This window comes from Artemia sp. Qi Xiang Cuo, chromosome 13 (assembly GCF_049724085.1).
Source record: "Artemia sp. Qi Xiang Cuo chromosome 13, ASM4972408v1, whole genome shotgun sequence".
Taxonomy (NCBI): domain Eukaryota; kingdom Metazoa; phylum Arthropoda; class Branchiopoda; order Anostraca; family Artemiidae; genus Artemia; species Artemia sp. Qi Xiang Cuo.
Genome location: NC_142806.1, coordinates 48703993 through 48727581, shown reverse-complemented (window position 1 = coordinate 48727581; position 23589 = coordinate 48703993). Strand labels below are relative to the sequence as shown.

The window sequence follows — 23589 nt, the reverse complement described above, 5'->3', positions numbered from 1 at the left end:
GGTTTAATTTAAACAAAGCAGTGACAACGAACTAAAAGCAAAACAACAACGAAACAAAAATGAATAAGACAATTCAAATATTTCAACTCCACATCCGGGAGCCCTTATCAACGGAAAAAAAGGAAAGAAAATGAAAAAAATTAGTTAAATAATTTAAAAAAAAGACAAAAAATAACACAACAAGAGAAAAAAAGGAACAAAACACAAAAAAACGAATAAAACTCACATCTTAATTGAACTTTCATAATGCTGCTCAACTGTAAGACAGAAAAGAACACCAAAATATAGAGCATATATTTTTCCTCTACAGGATCAGATTGGCAAAGTGGATCTATCACAAATAAAATGTTATATTTATTAGAAAGAAATTTATAAAAACAGGTCACCATCCCTGATTAAATTTACAGGTTAAAACCTTTCAATTATTTAATTAACCTAAGTTTATACGTGGCAAACAGGTCAACGAAACTCATGGACTGTAAATTAAGCGGATTTTTTGTATTTGCAAGTTTAGCTGCAGTCCGTTGATTCTTGCTAGCCTAGACCCCATCCCAACTTTCTCTTACAAGATTGTCACTTATTCGAGGACTATAATGTAAATCACTACTATTAGAAAATTTTACCTGCCCCTTAATTAAACTATTATAAATTGAATTAATTCTAAAATCTCTTTCATCTCTATTAATACTTATTTTTTTTTAATTTCAATATTTTCTCTAAAGCTTTGTAAGAGTCGTATAGACGAGTCTACAATTTTCGTTTGGTCAAATAATATATTATGATGAGGAAAGTCAAATACGTGTTCTGCTTCAGCTGATTAAAACGTTTCTGGTTTTTTAGCGAACAGTCAATGACATTTTCGTTCTTGTTGTCTTGTTTTTTTTATCTTTTTCATTAAAAGATTTAAATGATTTTTTTCTTTTTTTATTCTTTTTTTTCCCCGGTTGATAAAGACTCCCGGATGTGGAGTTGAAATATTCGGAATTTTTAATTAACTATTGTTTCGTTGTTTGTTTTTGTTTCTTGTTCGTTATCACTGCCTTATTTAAAGTAAACCCATTTTTCTCTCTTAAATTCTCGTAAATGGAAAAGCAGTGTGGTCCGAGAAATTATCAAAGTAAATTTGGTTCCACAAAAACTCGGCTCGAAAAAGAGCTTAAGCTTAATGTTGCTTAACCTGGAGCATGGGCCTCTCGAATAGACGACTCGAAAACAGTCAAACCTTTTTTCCGATGGCCTGAAATTTTTGAGAGTCGTTGCCAGGGCTAAGAGGACCAAATATTTTGTTGGGAAACACCTCAATAGTTTTTTGGGGTCTGAAAATACCTCATAAACTTTATTGTCCCTTTTCAGTTTGAAACTTACAGCCGTTAGTCACTGCACCAAGAGAACCTTTTAAACGCTAAGAAATAGCTTAGGAATATGATGAACTTGACAGGGTTTTGGTACTCAAATATAGCCTTAAATTCTGATTATGACTTCGTTATTTGAGATGTGGGTTCTTAAAATTTCGAACTTGACAGGGTTTTGGTACTCAAATATAGCCTTAAATTCTGATTATGACTTCGTTATTTGAGATGTGGGTTCTTAAAATTTCGATACTGAAGCTGCAATTGTAAATAGGATTTTGGATTGAGAATTAAGCTCCACAAAATTGATCCACAATCATAATTTAAAGATGAATATGTTACTGCTGTAATTCGATTTAACAAAAATCATGAGTTAGACGGTATTCATTTAATGCTGCCGAATTAAAAATTGCAAAAGCCACGAAATAGTACTTAACATCTTCAAGAATTTAGCACGAAAACTAAACATTATAGTGACATCAAATTCATATTGGAATAAAACTATTCCCATATATGTTTGACAATGACATAGATTAGGGCCTTACCTAATAGTACTAAGCATATAAAGTTGATATTCGTCTATGGTACACTCTCGTATCAAGAATAATACTGGCTGTAAAGCGGCTGCTAACACTTCTTGAGTCTTGAGTTCTTGCTCAAGGGATGGCCACATATGCTGAAACCACAGTTTCTAAAAAGGAGAATAAATTGAACCAAAGCTTTTTGGAACTAAGGTATCAGGTTACCGGGGAAGAAAATCTGAAAGATTTTGCCCCCCTTCTTTTTGGCCCTTGGGGCTGATACACCTAGCCAGAAAAAAAGACAAATAAAGAAACCTCAAGAGCGTATCCAGGATCTTTGTTCAAGGGGGTTATTGTTTTTTTAGGGAAGAGGGTTAAAAAAAAATTAAAAAAAACGCATCAAAAATTTGTTTAATCGCATTTTCGTTACGTTTTTAAAGGTCGAACGAGTTTTTTTCGGAGGAGGGGGTTAACCATCACCTCTCTGGATACGGCCATGAGCCGCCTATATAATACATAAATATAAGGGATATTTGGACATTAGGTTATGTTTTAGCTTGGAGGTGTAAGGTTAGCACCAATTTTCTTGCGTCTTGGGGATCATTCATTCTTTATACATCCACCTATGGCAGCAGAAATTTAAGGCGATGTGCTTTGTAGCCCAAGTCTCGACTCATTTGGTGACTTCACAATATTGACAGAAAAGACTTCCAATCCAGTCAAAATAGATTATTTAGTAATAATATAATCTATAATAATTTATTATTTTTATAATAAATAATAAATTATTATAAATAGTAATTATTATTTTATAATAATAATTTATTATAATAATAATAATAATAATAATAATAATAATAATAATAAAAAAGACCGAACACAACATACAAATAGCTTAGCCATCTTCAAACAGCTCGTAGAGCTTCTTCTAAATCGGGATCGACCGCCGTAGTTTCTTCTAACCGGGATCAAATTGCTGTGTACAATGTGATAATCAGCCCATTACGCCATAATCAGCCCATTATGACGCAAAAAGTTGCTCATAAAGAGAGCCATGAGGAGCTATACACGTTTGAAATAAATAGTTTCATAATTTCAAAAACAATTGAACGTAAGAAATAAAAAGTTTCACAATTTCAAAAACACCTACGAAAGTTTATGTACGTTCAACACCTCCTCCACCAATTCAGGGTGGGTCCTCCAATCGCTTCTCTGCACTTTCTCATCGCACTCATGGGATGGAACAAACCACTGAGATACGCTGAGTAGATGGATATGATCAAACATTCGTGAGCGAAAAATTCGCTCTCTCAGACAAATCAAGACGGTCTATATAAAAAGTCCAGGGAGTGGGTATACACTAATTTAAAATGGCATGAACCATGAAACGCATGATTTTAAATAAATGGGAATCCAAAAATATTAGTGCAATTGTAACAAAGGGAAATGTTTGATATCAATCAAATTTAATCAATGAGGCCTTAGTAAGAACGCCATACAAGTATCCTTTGTCAGTAGCCTAAAGCGTAAATGGATTCCTATATTCCGTTTTATTCCTGTGGAAAGGAGTTCCGTTGGGACTGTTCCGTTATGGAACAAGGAACGTTCGATTCCTCTTTTATAAAAAGAGGTAGAACACACCGAAAAAGAGGTGATCTTTATAGAGATTCCTGAATCACCTTTTATATGGCAATTTTTTCTCACTTGATAGTTTTTTAAGCGGTTTAAATTTTGGTTACAATGGGCTACAGCTCGTTCTATAGTAGGTTGCAGCTATCGCTGCAACCATGATTACAAATCATATTCAGTGTATCAAAATTTGTTTGATTAGTTTTTATCTATTCAACACATACAAAATCAACATTTGGAAACAGAAATAGAACCACGAGGTTGAGTTAAAGGCTAAATGTTTTTGTAAAAATTTTGTCACACATCTAAAGACAAAACAAAAGTACTTGCAAGGAAAAGGAAAAAAACATGAAGGATTGGACACTTTATGTAGGAGCAAGGGGTCAATTCTCGAAAACGTAGGGGTGGGGGACAAAATGTGCTTTTCAAGTTTGAACGGGCGGTAATTTCTTTTTCGATTTTCTTCAATGAAAATTCCCAAAGAGTATTTTTCATTGAGAAAAAAACGGAAAAGAGCAATTTGAAAATCCGAATTTCTTTTTTTTTCAAGTTGGTATATTTAAAGATTGCCAACGCCAAGATTTAAGATCGACAGTCTCTTGTGCAATAAATATAATACCTTCCAACAATAGAACAAAGTAATAAATTAAAATGTAGGCATGTATTTTGGTTGATTGTTGCTATTAAATAAAAGAAAATGTTTTACAGCTCTTTAGCAACAGCTGAAATATATTGGGCAATACAAGAACAGGAACAAAATTCATGAGCGCACAATTGGGGTTTTGGCTACATTTTATTATCCATGCTGTGAAAATTTAAGAAACGAATTACCTGATCAACTTTAACACTGAACCTACCTATAATAATTAAAAAAATGTTAGACTACTCATTATTATTCAATGCAGATGTCAGTGTCAACTTTTATTGGGAGAAAAGTTTTAGCAAGGATATTCAATTATTCAAGACCGGGGAAACATTTCTATCGATAAGAATAGTCTTTAAAACAATAACAATGTGTCTCATTTCTAACTTTTATTCTGATTTTTAGATGTAGGGTGGAAATCAGTAATACTAAAAAAAAAAAATCATGGCTGATTGTCCAAAATCAAAAGACATTGTTTAAAATTTGAAACGTTGATTTGAATTGATTTCTTTTGATTGTTTTAGACTTAGAGTTAACAAAAAAGGAGGAATAAATGAACTTTGTTAAATGAACAAACATAGCCTACTCATATCCACGATTTGAACTCAGTGTCAATGTTTAAAATTTTTGTAAATATTGTGACCATCCCGCCATGTCGTATGATTTTTCACGACTGGCTATTTTAAATATTATATGAGTTTTCTTTTCTTTTTTTGGAGCTTAAGGATTTCCTCCCTGACCATAATATCAAGCAGTTCGCGGTAGCGAACTGTAAGTAAGGAGCGGCCCGGCGCAATAGTAACCGAAACTCTAAGAAACGGAATTTTGATACCAATAGATACATGAAAAGAATCAGATTTTTATGTTGATTTCAAATATATAAGTTTCACGAAGTTTAGTCTTGCCCATCAAAGGTTACGCGCCTGAGAAAATTTGCCTGATTTTCGAAAAAAGGGGAAAATACCCCCTAAAAGTCATAGAACCTTAATAAAAATCACACCGTCAGATTCAGCGCGTCAGAGAACTCTACTGTGGAGGTTTCAAGCTCCTATGTACAAAAATGTGGAATTTTGTATTTTTTGCCAGAAGAAAGATCATGAATGAGTGATTATTTATTTAATTTTTTTTCCCAGGGGTGATTGTATCGACCCAGCTATCCTAGAATATCGCAGGAGGGCTCATTCAAACGGAAATTAAAAGTTATAGTGCTCTTTTTAAGTGACAAAAAAAATGGAGGGCAACTAGGCCCCCTCCCACCCTCATTTTTTCCCAAAGTCACCCGACCAAGATTTTGAGATAGCTATTTTGTTCAGCATGGTCGAAAAATATAATAACTACGTCTTTGAGGATGACTTGATGCTCCACAGTCCCCGGGGAAAGGGCTGCAAGTTATGAACTTTGCCCAATGTTCACATATAGTATTGGTTATTGGGAAGTACGCCTATACAGACGTTTTCAGGGGAGATTTTTTCTGTTAGTGGGAGGGGGGGGGGGGTGGATCTGGGGTTTCGTGGGAGAGTCTTTCCATGGAAGAAGTTTTTATGGGGGAAGGGACATTGCTATGAAGGGGGCGCCAGATTTCCCAGCATTATTTAAAAAAAGATCAGAAATTAAATAAAAAAAAACAAGTTTTTCGACTGAAAGTAAGGAGCAACATCAAAACCTAAAACGAACAGAAATTATTACGTATATGATTTGGTTCACCCCCTAATCAATACCTCGCTCTTTACGCTAAAGTTTTTTTTAGTACTTTCATAAGACCTATTTATTCTTATTAATAACCTTTGTGATTAAGTGGGTCATTTTGAAAGAATTGGAACAAAATTCGAACTTTAGCGTAAAGAGTGAGGTATTGACTAGGAGGCGAACCCCCTAATATACATATGAAAAATATGTATCATATTTATCATCAAAAGGGCTGTTAAATATTTCTGCACACGAAAAAAGAGGATAGAACTAGCTTGAAACAACAATTGAAAAATAAAGGCCTTTTTGATATGTTGGGACTCTAATAAGATCTTGAGAACAAACAGGTTGTTGTTTCTATTCGCCGACTCATTTCTCTTAATACATTGTAAACCTATTTTTACCACAACAGCCATACTTCTATAAATTTGGTTGGAAAATAGACTGCCAACGCAAATTAACAAAAATAAACTTTACAAAACCGCATCAAATATTTGTTTATATTCATTTTTGTTGAGTTTTTTACGAGTCGGACTTACCAGCATTATTTATGTGTTATTGGGAAGCATTGTTTCTATTATTGTTGTTAATGATGCCTATTAGCATGCTATCGATGCATTTCAGGTTCAGCAAAAAGCTACTAAAATTACTAAAATTACTAAATTACTAAAAATACAAATACTAAAATTACTAAAAATACTAAAATTACTAAATTACTAAAAATACAAATACTAAAATTACTACTCAAAGTTTCTAAAAATATTTTTTTTCGTTCCAGCTGGCGTTGAGGCACTAACCGAAACAACAGGAAAGTAACTACGAATTTACTTCTTTAGTAAGTTTTACTCAAGATCAGGTCGAAACGTATTTAAAATATTAATAGAGTGAAAGAGAGACGAAATTATATTGATGTCTACACATTAATTATATAACATAACTATAGTATATTATTTACATTATCTTATTCTATATTTGTGTATTATTATGTTATATTTATTTTATATGTGTAGTCTTAATTATGCTGCACAATTATATTATAGTTACAACTGTGATTGTGTTTCTTTAATTATATTGTGAAACTCTTTATTTTCAGTTCTCTCTAACCATGACCCCTACAATTTTTTCGTACTTGTCACTAAATACAGAAATCCTCGACTATGCCCTTTTTATTGCACAAACTATCATCTGTTTTCTGGTACTGGAAGCAATCTGGAAGGAGTAAGATTCGGACGAAAATAACATTGATGACTCAAATGTGAGAAGGGCTCCCACCCCCTCAGACTCGAGAGTATCAATTTCTATTCACAAGAATAATTAAAACTTTTGTTAATTGAAAGCACTTGTTTTAACAATTGCCTTTCGAAAGAATGGTTGGAAAACATTATTGTCTGAACCAAATATAATTAATTCAGCCCTTTTATTTTTGTATCATTGTAATGCAATTTCCAATTGAGTGTAAAGATCCGGGGTTGATGGGAGGAGATGTGCAAAGCCTTGTCGTCTTTTTGCTATTTTCAGTTCGTTTTACATTTTAACATTGCTTTCATTTGAAATACTTTTTTTTTTACTTAATTGAAAAAGAAAAGCCCTATGTTTCTTCTTTGACAAATTATTCTTTTCACCTGGGATTTAACCGACTGGAAAAGAGAAAATAAATCAATAAGATATCCAGTGTTTGTACAGAAACTTGTGTTTTCTGTTCTAAGCAGAGCACTGCTGTTATAGTTAATTCTAAGACTAGTTCACAGGAGAGAAAAATTTAACGTATGCCATTTGACGACAAACTATAACTCTTTTGAGTTAATGTAGTTCTAAACTATTTTCACGGTGAATTGTTTTTCTGTGAAGAAATACGTTGCACTGCCTCCTTGACTATCTGGCGGCTCTGAAAAACGTATTCTTGTGGCTCTAAAAAAAACAAAAATCAATGAGAGTGAAGAGTGACGCCAAAACCTAAAAAGAGCAGAAACAATTATGAAAATTTCGCCCACACAAGTTCTCTGCTCTTTATGCTAAGGTTTTTGGACGTTGCAGCTACTAACTCAATAAAGCATAATAAAATTTAGTGTAAAGTTTTAGGGGCCTAGAAGACGGCAGCCTCCTTGTAGATGGGATAGTTTTCATTTATTTTAAGTTTTAATGTCCCTCACTGCTCTCATTTTAAAAGATTTTTAAAATTTACTATCTGTCCGGTTTTAATGCCATATTTAGAATTATCCTAAACAGGGAGGATGGGGCTTTTGTTGTTTTTGGCACCAACTGTTTACGCTAAAGTTTATCTTTTGTATAAAATTGCTTCAAAAATGACAATCACCCCTGGAAAAGGTGCACCTCTTATTTATTTACTTTATTAATAGGAATGGTGTCTTAAATACAAGCAAATAATATTCATGTTTTATTTTTCCAGATGGAGGGGCTTACGGGATAAATGCTGTTCTTGGGGAGTGCTATCCATTCCATCCTTCTTTTACAGATGAGCATGTAAATGTGACTTTGCTTGATTTGTCTAAATATTTTGTTGAACACGAAGGAGGTTTTGGGGGTAAATACTCCCCCAGGTCCATGAAAAAATGGGAAAAATATGGACAAAAAAGGTGTTGACTGAGGCTTCAGGTATATCTGTCTCCACGAAAGTTCCACTGGTCCCCCCTTAAGTATTGGATCTCTTTCGAATATTTAGAACTACCATCTACATCCGCACCACTGACTGCTTCAGTAACGCTCACGCCCAGACTCTTTAGCGAGACTAACGCCACCTCCCTAATCTCCGACACAGATTTAAGGATCATTAAGTATCGCAGATATCTGCAATCTACGGCTTAATATAAGCACAAAAATATAGTAACTCCTATTTTAAAGACTAGATAATTCAGTAATTGATTTGTTACACATTCTTAAAAGCTCCCAGCATCCATAGCCACCATTACTGCTCGATTTAGGTGTGGCACCTTAAATAGTCTCGCTTTTAACTGTAGACTTGTACTTGTTTTTCATGGTAGAACTTTTCTTTTTGATTTCAATTAAAGCAAAGAGCATTTAAAAGCTTAAAATAATTACGGTAAGTAAGTTAAAAAGTGAACACTAATGTCCTAAAACAAAATACACCCCAGTGTGGGAGTGTGCATTTGGAATTTGGCATATTTTATGCCAATTACATGCTCAAACCAAACTTGTATCTCAGAATTGTGTTCTGATGACACTTTGGCCCTACTCGTTACCATATTATCACTTTATGGCACAAAATGGTTGAAAAAAGCGTAACCTCTTGCGTGGCTCATAATAAACATGAGAACTGAAATATTCTTTTCAAATGAGTTTTCTCTCAATTTTTGACCAAAGAGCCCCCCCATAAAATAGATTAAGAGAGGAAAGGGTCCTAAAAAGCCATGCAGTGATGTTTTAGGCCTCAGTTTCCTTCTTTCTGAAGGCGATGGAGCTCTCGATTTTCACTTGAATTTTCACCTTGAAATTTCCAATATTCTATTATTATTATTATTATTTTTTCCCAGAGGCACTTCATATGAAAGGGGTCGTTGTAGAAACTTCAATAGGGGCTCATTCAAATGGAAATCGAGAGTTCTAGTGCCTTTTTTAAGGGTCAAAAGTGATTGGAGGGCAACAAGCCCCCCCCGGCCCATCATTCCCCCAAACACATCCAATCAAAATTTTGAGATTGTTCAGCGAAGTTGATTTCTAGATAGAAAATATATTTTTGAGGAGGACACTCCCCCACAACCCTCAGGGCAAGGGGAGGACACTCCCCCACAACCCTCAGGGCAAGGGTTTTAAGTTATGCCCTGGGGGCATATGAGGTTTTTTATAGAAAGCGTTGTCGTAGAAACTTCAAAGGGACTCATTCGAATAGAAATCGAAAGTTCTAGTGCCATTTTTAAGGATTAAAAGTGATTAGAGGGCGACTTGCCACCCCCACACCCATCATTCCCCAAACACATCCAATCCAAATTTTCAGATAGCCATTTTGTTCATCGTAGTTGATTTCCAAATAGAAAATATACTTTTGAGGGGGACACTCCCCCACAACCCTCAGGGCAAGGGTTTAAGTTATACCCTGGAGGTATATAAGGTTTTTATACAAGGCATTGTCGTAGATACTTCAAAACAGGCTTATTCGGTTGGAAATTCATAGGGCTAGTGACCTTTTTAATAGTTGAAAGTGATTAGAGGGCAACTAGCCCCCCCCCACGCCGATCATTTCCTCAAACACATCCAATCAAAATTTTGAGATAGCAATTTTGTTCAGCGTAGTTGATTTTCAGATAGAAAATTTGTTTTTGAGAAGGACACTCCCTCACAACCCTCAGGGCAATGGTTTAAGTTATGCCCTGGGGGCATATAAGGTTTTTATAGAAGGCGTTGTCGTAGAAACTTCAAAATGGACTCATTCAATTAGAAATTCAAAGCGGTAGTGCCCTTTTTAATAGTCGAAAGTGATTGGAGGGCAGCTAGCCCCCCACGCCCATCATTCCCCCAAACACATCCAATCAAAATTTTGAGATAGCCATTTTGTTCAGCGTAGTTGATTTCCAGCTGGAAAATGTTTTTGTGGAGGACACTCCCCCACAACCCTCAAGGCAAGTGTTTTAAGTTATACCCTGGGGGCAAATAAGGTTTTTATAGAAGGCGTTGTCATAAAAACTTCAAAAAAGACATAATTCGATCTGAAATTCAAAGGACTCGGCCCTTTTTAATAGTTGAAAGTGATTTGAGGGCAACTAACCCCCCTCTCACGCCCACCTTTTCCCCAAACACATCCAATCAAAATTTTGAGACGGTCATTTTATTAACCGTATTTTTAAGTTCTGGAAAGTAGGTCTTTGAGGATGACAACTCCCCCACAGCCCTCAAGACAAGGGCTCATTCGATTCGAAATTTAAATGGCTAGTTCCCTTTTTAATAGTCGAAAGTGATTCTAAGGCAACTGACACCCGTTCCACGCCCACCATTCCCCCAAACACATCCAATCAAAATTTTGATATAGCCATTTTGTTCAACGTAGTCCAAGATTCTGGAAATTATATGTTTTAGTAGGACACTCCCCCCGCAGTCTTCAGCGGCAAGGGTTATAAGTTATGCCATGGGGACATATATGGGTCTTATGGAAGGAATGCTGGTATAAACTTCAGAGAGGGCTCATTTGATTGGAAATTGAAAGTTCTAGTTCACTTTTTAAGCGTCAAAAGATATTGGAGGGTAACCAGCTTCCCCTCTAAACCCTTTTTCTCAAAATGCATCCAATAAAAGTTTTAAGATAGCTATTTTGTTAAAAATAGTTCAAAGATCATATAACAAAAATTCCGGTGCCGACACAACACACCAGGGCCCGGGGGCAGGCGTTGTAAGTTATTCCCTGGGGGCATATGTGGGTCTTACGGAAGGGATGCTCGTATTAACTTCAAAGAGGACTCATTTGATTGGAAATTGAAAGTTCTAGTTCACTTTTTAAGAGTAAAAAGAGATTGGAGGGCACCTAGACCCCCCCCATCCACGCCCTTTTTTCCTCAAACCCATCCAATAAGAACTTTGAGATAGCCATTTTTTAAAAATAGTTCAAAGGCCATATAACGAAAACTCAGGGGTCAACACAGCCCCTCAGGGCCCGAGGGCAGGTGTTGTAAGTTATGCCCTTGGGAAATATATGGTTCTTATTGAAGGGATGCTCGCAAAAAATTCAAAGATGGCTCATTTGATGGGAAGTTGAAAGTTCTAGTTAAGCTTTTTAGAGTCAAAAGAGATTGGAGGGTAACTAGCCGCCCCACACCCCTTTTTCCCGAAATACATCAAATAAAAATTTTGAGATAACCATTAAGTTAAAACTTTCTCAAAAGTCAGATAACAAAAACTCAGGTGTCTTCACAACCCCCCAGGGCCCGGGGGCAGGCCTTTTAAGTTATGCCCTCAGGCACATATTGTTCGTATGAAAGGGATGTTCGTATAAACTTCAGAGAGGGCTGATTTGATTGGATATTGAAAATTCGAGCTCACTTTTTAATAGTCAAAAGAGATCCGAGGGCAGCTAGCCCCCCTCTCCCCCCCACACACCTTCTTTTTCAAAACCCATCTGATGAAAATTTTGAGATAGACATCTTGTTAAAAATAGTTCAATGGTCAGATAAGAAAAAATCCCGTGTCAATAGAACCCCCCAAGGCATAGAGGAAGGCGCTCTAAGTTATGCTCTAAGGGCATGTATGGTTCTTATGAAAGGGATGCTCGTATAAACTTCATAGAAGGCTCATTTGATTGGAAACTGAAAGTTCTAGTTCACTTTTTAAGAGTCAAGAGAGTTAAACTAGCCCTTCCCGCGCTCTTATTTTCCCAAACACGCCCACTACAAATTTTGAGATAGCCAGTATTTTGAAAATTGTTCAAAAATTAGATAACAAAAATGCCCCCCAGAGCCCGGGGGATAGGTGTTTTAAGTATTATCCTGGGAACGTATATGGTTCTTATGAAAGGGATGCTCGTATAAACTTCAGAGGGGGCTCATTTGATTGGAAATTGAAAATTCTAGTTCAATTTTTAAGCTTCAAAAGATATCTGAGGGCAACTGCCCCCCCTCCCCCACACACCCTTTTTTCCCCAAGCCCATCCGAAATTTTTTTTATAATAGCCATTTCATTAAAAATAGTTCAAAGGTAAGATAAGAAAAATTCCTTTGTCAACGGATCCCGCCAGGGCCCAAAGGCAGGCATTATGAGCAATCCTCTAGGGACATATATACTTCTTATGGAAGGGATGCTCTTATAAACTTCGGACAGGGCTCATTTGATTGGAAATTGAAATTTCTTGTTCACTTTTTAAGAGTCAAAAGAGATCAGAGGGCAACTAGCGCCCCCTCCTTCATGCCCTAAATGCATCAGATAAATATTTTGAGATAGAAATTTTGTCAAAAATAGTTCAAAGTTCTGATAACAACTTTGGTGTCGACACAGCCCCACGGGGCCCGGGGGTGGCGTTTTAAGTTATGCCCTAGGGGCATATATGGTTGTTATGGAAGGGATTCTCTTATAAAATTCCTAGAGGGCTCATTTGATTGGAAATTGAAAATTGTAATTCACTTTTTAAGAGTCAAACGTGATATGAAGGCAGCTAGCCTCCCCTTGCACTCCATTTATTTTTGCTCAGAGGCACTTCGTATAGAAGGGGTCGTCGTGTAAATTTCAAAGAGGGCTCATTTATTTGGAAATTGAAAGTTCTAGTTCACTTTTTAAGAGTCAAAAGAGATTAGAGGGCACCTAGCCCCCCCTCCACGCCCTTTTTTCCTCAAACCCATCCGATAAGAACTTTGAGATAGCTTTTTTTTAAATAATTCAAAGATCATATAACAAAAACTCCTTTACGTATGGTCATTTCGTTAAAAATAGTTCAAAGATCAGATAAGAAAAAATCCTGTGTTGACACAACCCCCGCCCCCCAGGGCCACGACAGGCGTTGTAAGTCCACGCCCTTTTCCCCCAAACCCATCCGATAAAAATTTTGAGATTGCAATTTTGTTCAAAATAGTTCAAAAATTAGATAATAAAAACTCCGAGGTTAACACAAACCCATTTTTTCAATTTGATATTGTTGCTTTGATATCAGTTCTGATACTTTGATGAATATTTGATTTTGTTTTAAGTTTGATTTTGAAATAAGGAATTTTTAAAAACTAGAATTTTTTTGCAATCAAAAACGAACAAAAATTAAATAAAAAAACTTTCCGAAAAATAATTTTTTCAAAGAAAAGTAAAGGCCATTTTAAACTTAAGGTCAGCAGATACAAATACCTTTTAAAATTCAAACTCAACACGACCAGATATTATTATTAAAGAATAAATTAAACCCAAAACGAACAGAAATTAAATAAACAATCATAGCAAAAACCATACAACAAGTAATAATATAAATGAATAAATAGATTTTAAAGCGCGTAATGCTTAGATTGAATATGAATATCAAGCTTAAAGCAAAAAAAAAAATTTTCCTATTGAAGTATAAATGAAACTTAAAACAAACAGAAATTAAATAAACAATCAATGCAAACAAACATAGGCTACAATAGATGTTAATGTAAATTAGTAAATAAATCTTAAAACGAGTGAAACTTAACTTGAATATGCAAATCAAGCTTGAAACGAACAAAAATCACAGCAAACAAGAGTTTGGGTATGACCCCCTTCTCTCACTGTAAAAATCTAAAACCTACTGCGTCATTGGCGCTCTACTGAAAACTATATGCGTCTTGAACAGTCTTGGAAAGTATAAGCAACATCAAATTGAATATTTGATGTATAATGTTATTAATTGTTGAAAGATCCATCAGTTCAAGAATTTATTTCACTGTAATTGTATTTTTATTTTCAATACTGTAAGAACTGGAAAAGAAGATATTTGTAATATAATCCGTTTTCAGTTAAGCACCAATGACGCAGTAGGTTTTGGTTTTTATTTACAGTTAGGAAAGGAGGCAGTATCCAAACACTTGTTTGTAGGGAAACTATATTCGTCTTTAACAACTTTAAAAACATTTAATAAATTAAACTGAATATTTGATGTATAATGATATCAATTGCTGAAAGCTCATCAGTTCAAAATGTTACTATAATTTTATTTTCAATATTATTTATTTTCAATATTAAGTACAAAAGAAAATATTTGTCATAAAATTGATTTTCAGTAAAGCGCCAATGACGCAGTAGGTTTTAGACTTTTACAGTGAGAGAAGGAGGTCATACCCAAACTGTTGTTTGTGGTGATTTTTGTTTTTTGTTTCAAGCTTGATTTGCATATTCAATTAAGTTTCACTTGTTTTAAGATCTATTTATTCATTTTCATTAATATCTACTGTATGTTTGTTTGCATTGATTGTTTATTTAATTTCTGTTCGTTTTAAGTTTCATTTATGCTTCAATAGGAAAATATTTTTTTTCGCTTTAAGCTTGATATTCATTTTCAATCTAAGCATTACTCGGTTTAAGATCTATTTATTCATTTATATTATTACTTGTTGTATGTTTTTGCTATGATTGTTTATTTAATTTCTGTTCGTTTTGGGTTTCATTTATTCTTTAATAGTAATGTCTGGTGGTTTTGAGTTTTAAATTTTAAAAGGTATTTGTATCTGCTGAGCTTAAGTTTAAAATGGCCTTTAATTTTCTTTGGAAAACTTATTTTTCAGAAAGTTTTTTTTTTTTAATTATGACAAATAAAAAGACATACAGCTCGAAAGAAAATGATTCAAACAGTTCGTGTGAATTTTGATATCAATAGATACATCAGAAGAATCAGCGTATCATGCTGATTCGAAATATAAAAGATTCCCCAAGTTTAGTGTTACCCATTAAAAGTTACGAATCTGAAAAAAATCCCCGATTTTTGAAATAATCTTCACAAGAATCTTCACACCATCAGATTCATCGTATTAGAGTATAGTACTGTAGAAGCTTCAATCTCTTATATACAAAAATGTGGAATTTTGTATTTTTTTTGCCTGAAGAAAGATCGCGGTGGCGTAGTTTTTTTTTCCCCATGGGTGATCGTATCGAAATAATGTTTCTAAAAGATCAGGAGAAGGTATATTCAAAAGAAAATTAAAAGTTCTAGTACCCTTTTTAAGTGACCAAACTAGCTCCCTCCCACGCCCTTTTTCCGCAAAGATATCTGATAAAAATTTTGAGATAGCCATTTTAGTTCAGTATAGTTGTAAGATCCAATAACTATGTCCTTAGGGGTAAAGTGACCCCCCCCCCACACAATCGGTGGGAAGAGGTCTATAAGTTATGAAATTTGCCCATTGTTTACGTTTAATATTTGTTATTGAGACAATAACATTTTGATATAGACATTTTTTTTTGGGAGGGGAATTTGTGCTTGGGGTGGGTTTTCATAAGGGGTATTTTGCTTGAGGAGGGAAATTTCTGGAGGGGTAAATTTTCCAGTGGAATTTACACTGGGGGAATCTGACATAATTCCCATACGAAATTCTTTTTAAATGTCTTACTTTTTCTTCACCAACTTTATTTTGCATGACGAGATATTCTGGGGGAATTATCCGGGGGCTATTTTCAGCGTGTTTCAATTTCCAGGAAAAATTCTACGGAAGGGGGGATTTCTGGAGTGATTGAGAAAACGACTAGAAACCAAAATGTTTTTCACATGAATCTATACTAAGGGGAATTTTTCAGGCTGAATGGTCCGCAAGAAATTTTACGAGAGGGGGGATTTTCAGCGAGGATGGAACTGTCTGGCTGGAATTTTATGGTGGTGTGTATTTTACGTGGGAGGAGATTTCCAAAGAGGATTTTCCCGTGAGGGGGCCGGAATATTTCATGGAGGGTGAGCCTGATTTACCGGCATCATTTAAAAACGAAGGAAGGGGCGTTTCCTTTTTAATTGAAAGTAAGGGGCAAAATTTAAACTCAAGACAAGGAGAAATTGTTTCACATATGAAGGGGTTGCCCCTCCTCAATATCTTGCTCTTTATGCTAAAGTTTGACTGTTTGTCCCAATTTTTTAAGAAGAGCTACTGAAACACAGGGGCCCTTTAATTAGAATTGGAAGATTTTTTAAAAGTGCTAAAGATTTAGCGTAAAGAGCAAGGTATTGAGGAGGGGGACAACCCCTTCTGATACGGAATAATTTCTGTTCGTTTTTAGTTTTAATATTATTCCTTACTTTCAGTTAAAAAAAATTGCTGTTTTTATTTAATTCTGTTAAGTGCAATTGATGCCCTGGGCTTTAGACTGATTTGGGGCTATAAGCCTACTTCCATCTTTGCTATTTTCTGTTTTCAAACCCATCTCCTGTTTTTTTTTGTAATTTCTGTTTGTTTTAAGTTTGATTTGATTATTCATTGCAATTTCTGTTTGCTTTACGTCTCATTTATTCATTGACAGTTTTTTTTAGTTTGTTTTTAGTTTGAATTATTATTAGACTTTTTTCTTCGTGTTCTTGGTTTAACGTAGTTCTTTACGTTTTTTTTCAATGAATTACCTTCTCAGATTTTGTCTTTTAATTAATCAAGAAAAAGACTTGTGAAACAACTTTATGTCACAAAATCAATACTGAATTTTCACTATAAAGACAAATTTTATATTAAAATTCAATTCTATATTCTTGCTCTTGAAGATTGTACAATGCTTAAAAAGAAAGGAAAACTTTTGATTTAGACGGTTTTAATTTACCAAACGAAATATGCTTTCGTTACATTCAGTGTTTTAAACGTAATAAATATTGGTACACTTTCCAGAACATTAAAATAACTATTTAAATAATTGTCTTAAGCGTGTTTACACAAACCTTAAGCTACTATTTAAATGCATTTTAGTATTTAAATTTACAAAACTTTCAATAATGAGATAAATACTATTATCTTCGAATATATAGGATCTTTGGATCTTTCTTGGATCAGCGCAAACAAGCGAAGGACTTTTTTTTTGTTTTTCAAAATGATTGTACAGGATGGAACACAGTGGTGGTTCTGGTCTTTCTTGGGCCCGGGGCAAAATCTTCATTAGCACCCCATCCACCCCCCTGTCCCCCACAAAATTTTAAAGCAAAAATTTTAAGAAAATTTTCACTTATTAATAAAAATATTTTCAATTTATTAATTAACTAATAGTTCATTTTTTATTTCAATAATTTGATTATTATTAATTGTTTTAATATCATTGTTTTAATGGTACTTACATATTATCCTGACCAGACTCAAGAGGGGAAGTTAGGTTAATCATAATGGAATATACCAAAATCTGATGAATATATAATAATTTATAACAAAATTATGGAATCTATAACAGAGAATTATGGAAAGCAGGCCGCCCAGTACGTATTATATCAAATACGCAACCTAACCAACTCTGTATATTAAATATATAGTTAGAATATACCTGCATGGTAGTTTGTCTCACTCAGGCAAATCTAATTATCTCCGAATACAGACAAAGAGACCGGTTTTGATCAGATCAAGAACTTGAGAGGGGTCGGGATAATACGTAAGTACCGTTTTAATTATTATTATTGAATTTTTTTATTTTCAATTCATTTTATTAATTAATCAATAATTCATTAATTATTTCTACTTATTAACTGCGCTAATAAAAACAAAATTTCAAAAATTACAAATGACTACAACCGTTAGATTATTTATTCGAAACATTGCATCCGTAAAATTTCTGCACCCGGGACAAGTGTCCCCTCTGCCCCCCCCTAAAACCGCCTCTGATGGAAGTAGATGATTAGTAGACTAATACATCAACTATGTAAGAATAAATAAGAATCCAGACACATATATATGTTAAGCCTTTTTTATTGGGGGGGGGGGTAGCTTAAATTGCACCTTGATTTTTTTTTTGCATAGTTTGCAGAACCAAATTTCCCAGTATGTGAAACAAGCAACAAATTAAGGACTAGGTTAAGGAAAGGCCTCGCATTGAAAAGGAAATTGGAATGCTTAGGAAATCTGAGAAAAGAGACCACATATTTTTTGGGGGGTTCTTTGTGTAGAAAGCGGTAAGCGCGTGACAATTGTATTGCAAAGATCTTTATGAAATCATGTTTTCACTGCCTTGTGAGGTAGAAACAAACGGTTTCTCACTCCGGGAACTGTATTTAAACTTTATTTTTTAGAGTTTAGGGGGACTAAAAGGTACCTGGGTTGGGTTAGGTTAGGTTACGTATTTAATATATGCTATTCTTTACCCCCATCCCTGATGTGCAAATGTATAGCCCAAATTTGTTTCTGAATTATTATATTTTTATCCTATTTTGTTTTATTTCATTGGCATTAACAAAAATTCACTTATAGCGCACTTACCGCTTGCTACACAAGTACCTTTTTTTGTTTCATGTTTAAATCAGATTTTCTAATCACTGACTTTTCTTGAGAAACCGTCTATTTTCCCACAACATCAGAAAAAGACTATTTCTGTTTATTTTCCTGAAGGGTACTGCCCATTTCCTGGTGGTTAATTCGATCCAACATGTCGCTTCTATCTTGTCCACAAAAATGAAGCTACATTTTAAGTGAGGTATAAACTTATAGCAGAGTAGGAAGGACATAAGAACAAATTTCCTTTACCTTTGGAACTAAAATGAAAACATCACAAAGGGTGGAACGAAAGAACTGTGCTTTTTGACCTGGGTCTTTCATTGGCAGAAGATCAAGGTACTGAAGAGCTCCCACGGCTGGATCGGCACTGTAAGAAAATTATTGCGAATAAAAGAAAGACCTTTAATTGGTAAGGGTGTTTTATTAGTTTATAGATGCTCAGTCATTTTGCAATTGTTATTTTGATTCATTTTCTAAACTTTTATTTGATTTTTTTTTCGGTCAAAAATGTCAAAACGATTTAAAACACCAGGCAGCATAAAGGTCTGACCTTAGCTTTATAGATTTACCATCTCGAGAAATATAAAAAATGTTGAAACTAATTAAGTAGTGACCGATTTATTTAGCTATGACACCCCCCCTCCGAAAAAAAAAACAAAAACAAGAATCATACCTCTTCGTTTCAACTTCAGGTTTGAAGTAGCTAAAGTTCTGTATCCCTTTCCTAGACTTGAGCTATCAATTTAGAGGGATGGAGGTAAATTGAACCCTCGTTGTCGGAATAATATTTCATCATTATTAATTAGTAGTAGATCATTTTTAATTCGTAGTAGTTATTAATTAGTTAATAAACATCATTAATAAACATCAGTTAATAAGCATAAATAAACATCATTATTAATTAGTAGTAGTAGATCATCATTATTAAACATTATTAATTAGAATCATCAATAAAAATAGTAGAAAAGCAATTAAAAGCACGTATATGTATGGTAATTTCGTACTATTACACTTACGATACTATTTTTCGAATTAAAAAAAGATATTCTTCCGTGCCAAACTTTGTTCAAAAACTAGAAAGTGATCTATATGGTATTATTCCAGCTTTTTTGATGATATTGTATTCAAATAGTTAGTAGTAGCGAACGGTAAGTGAGGAGTGAGTTGGCCCAATAATAACGAAAACTATAGTAAGAATAATTTTGATAACAATTAATCCATCAAAAGTATTTGCTTTTATGCTTATTCCAAATATAAAAGATTCATTAAGTTCAATGTTACCCATCAAGCTACTAGCCTGAGAAAATTTGCCTGATATTAAAAAAGGGAGGAAACACTCCCAAAAAGTCAAGCGATCTTAATAAAAATCAAGCAATCAGATTCAGCATATTAGAGAACCCCACTGTACAGTAGGGTTCAAGCTCTTATCTACGAAAATGTGGAATTTTATATTTTCTGCCAGATTACGGATCACGGATGTGTCTTTATTTGTTTGTTTTGTTGTTGTTGATTTTTTCAGGGGTGATCGTATCAAATAATTGGCCCTTGGAGATCAAGAGACGGTTCGTTCGCACGGGAATTAAAAGTTATAGTGCTCCTCTCATGTAACCAAAAAGATTGTAGGGCAACTAGTTCCCCTCCTACGCCCTTTTCCCCACAACACATCAGGAGAAATATTCCGAGATAGCCATTTGGTTCAGCATAGTTTATAGGTGCCTCTGGGGATTAAATAGTTTCCCACAGCCCCTAGGAAAAGGGCTGTAAGCTATGCAATTTGCCCATTGTTTACACAGAGTATTTGTTATTAGAAAATATACAAAATTTTTCGGGAGATATTTTTTGGGGGGGGGATTTGCCAAGGGTGGAATTCCATGAGGAGGAAGTTTTCCGGGATAAATTTTTCACGGAGGGGGTGGGTTATTTTCCAGGATGATTAGAAAAATAATCAGAAATTGAATAAAAAAACAAGTTTTTTTTCAACTGAATGTAAGAAGCAACATTAAATATTATAATAAACATAAATTATTCCGTACATGGGGAAGGCGGACATCCCCTTCCTCGACCCTCGTTTTTCACGCGAAAGTTTGAGGTTTTGTCAAAATTCTTCAAGAAAGACTGCTCAATAACATCGGCCGTTGTATTTGAACGAAAAGTATTTAAAAAAAATTAAGATATTAGCATACGGAGTGAGGGTCGTCAAAGGAGCAGCCCTTCTCATATACGGAATGATTTTTCTTCATTTCAATTTTTAATTTTACTCCTTTTTTTCAATTGAAAAAATTTGTGTTGTTTTATTCTATTTTCAACAAGTGCTTCAACTGTCAAGGCTAAAATTGGGATTCGTTCAAAGTCTTCTTTTTCTTCGAGCTGAATTTTATAATTATGAGATTCTCTTCTGTGAACGAATGAGTGAATTTCTTCCTCGACTCAATACAATACAGCATTGCTACAAAATAGTACACCTCCAACGAAGAGCTTAGCACATAATATGACGTGCTGATGTTACTGGTGAGAGTTTCGCTGGGATCCGCTTTGTACAGAAACAAAACAAGCTACTTAACTCTGAGAATGTGTTTCCAGCGTCCAGGTCTCGACATTATACAATTCACAAGTTTCGAAATAGTATTTAGAAACAATGCTTTCAATCACGAATTACATCCAAGGTTTCAATTGTATTTGCTATGACTAAGTTTTTAATTTTTGCTAGGTAATCGCTACAATATTATTCAGGTCCACTTTCAGGATTTCAATTCGAAGGGGATCACGTCATTTCCAGGGTTATGCTTTCAGCTATGGAAATTGTCTTTCAAGCATAAATAATATAATATATTTTATTGCAAACAAAATTCGAGGCAAATGGCAAGACTTAACACACTTATAACGATTAAAAAATTAACCAATTTACAAAACTAAATTTCACGTAGCTATAATACCATAAAATTTTCAATGCGGCCCTCACTTGCCCTGAGGTCTTCTTAGTCACCAAGTAGCATTGGTCTAGGCGAGCCCCCCCCCTCCGGCAAATACTCCCCGGAAAATACCCCCCGTAAAATACCCCCCGCGGAAAATACTCCCTCCCCCCACGGAAAATACCCCCCCCCCGCGGAAAATACCCCCAGGAAAATACCACCCCGGAAAATACCCCCCTGCGGAAAATACTCCCCACCCGGAAAATACATCCTGGAAAACACCCCCGCGGAAAATACCCCCCCCCCCACCCTCCAAAAAAAATAGTACCCCCCGTGGAAAATTAAGCTTCCCAAATTAGACCCCGAAGCCGCGCCAAAAAGTCGGCGGCGTGCCGCCGAAAAAAAACGGCGGTTCGCCGCAGAGGTTGCATCAGCGCGTTGACGCCGCCGCTGATTCTATCGGCGGCAGCGTCTCTAAGCCGCCGCCGTTTTTTTGCTCTATTGTTTGGTTATCGATATCAACCTCCGGGCTTCCACCGTCATCCCGGCTAATCTGTTTCTCAAAGATAAATACTGTGATCTTGGGCTCGCCATGTATATCGGTTCATCGGAAGGAGAAGAAGAAATTTTTCTTGAAACAAAAATTCTACCTTCCACTTTAAAATTCTGTTCATTTTTCTTTCTGATTTTTCGGATGAAAAGAGGTAGTTAAAAGAGCATTAGGCAATTCAGGATGTTATCATAGGCAGCGCAATCGAGCTGTCTAAGTAAAGAACAATGTTGGCACAATGTATTATTTTTTTTTGTTTTTTTCCATACCAGGGCAATTCGTATCGAAGGAGTTGTCGTAGAAACTTCAAAAAGGGCTCATTCGATTGGATATTGGAATGACCAGTGACATTTTTAATAGTCTAAAGTTATTGGAAGGCAGCTAACACCCCTTCCACACCCTCCATTTCCCCAGACACATCAGATCAAATTTTTGAGATAGCCATTTTGTTCAGAGTAACTGATTTCCAGAGAGAAAATATGTTTTTTGAGGAGGGTACTCCCCCACAACCCTTAGGGCAAGGGTTTTGTAGTTATGCCCTGGAGGTATATAAGAACGATGTTGGCACAATGTATTATTTATTATTTTTTCCTTTAGACCAGGGCACTTCATATCGAAGTAGTTGCCGTAGAAACTTCGAAAAGGGCTCATTCAATTAGAGATTGGAGTGGCTTGTGCCCTTTTTAATAGTCGAAAATGATTGGGAGGCAACTAACACCCCTTCCACGCCCACCATTTCCCGAAACACATACAAACAAAATTATGAGATAGCCATTTTGTTTAACGTAGTTGAAAATTCGGGAAATTCGGTCTTTGAGGATGACAATCCCCCTCACAGCCCTTAGGGTAAGGGTTGTAATTTATGCCCTGGGGGCATATAAGGTATTTATAGAAAGCGTTGTCATAGAAACTCAGAAAGGGATCACTAGTTTGGAAATCGAAAAGCCTAGTGCCCTTTTTAATAATCGAAAGTTATTGGAAGTCTTGACATTTTTATAGTACAGATCGATGTGGGTATAATGTATCATTTTTTTTCTGTAAAAAATACAGAAAGCAATAGCCTACTTACAAATACTAAGATACAAACTCCCAGCATTAAGTTCTTTTGAGCAATGCCAAAGTGTTGGATGGATATTTTTTAACCATATCGACAGTTTTGAACTTGGTTTTCACACATCAAAATTTTTAATGCCTTTAAACTCAGTGTTTATAAAAAGTAACGCATTATCAAAGTAGTTTGTTAAAAGTAAAACATCAAAATTAAGAAAATCAAATAAAAATATTTAATGCAAAATTTTTAATTTATTTTTGAGTGCCAAAAGCCAGTATATTTGACACCTTTAAACTTCATAACTGTAACAAATTAATTTTTTTTTCAAAGGGACAACTAAATAAACACCATCACTCCTGGAAAACAATTAATAATAAAACACAAAAAACGTATCCGTTCAGGGGGAAAATACTGAAATATAGCA

General features: G+C 34.9%; 1 protein-coding gene across 1 annotated transcript in view; it reads right to left on the bottom strand.

Annotated features, from left to right (window-relative positions):
• Window positions 1-23589, bottom strand: part of bma (SCY1-like protein bma) — a 431463-nt gene that overhangs the window by 97218 nt on the left and 310656 nt on the right. The window contains exons 8-9 of the mRNA XM_089099020.1: window positions 18905-19022; window positions 1895-2040 (exon numbers count right to left, since the gene is read on the bottom strand). Coding sequence (XP_088955146.1) covers window positions 1895-2040; window positions 18905-19022 — 264 coding nt within the window. The remainder of the gene's footprint in view (window positions 1-1894; window positions 2041-18904; window positions 19023-23589) is intronic.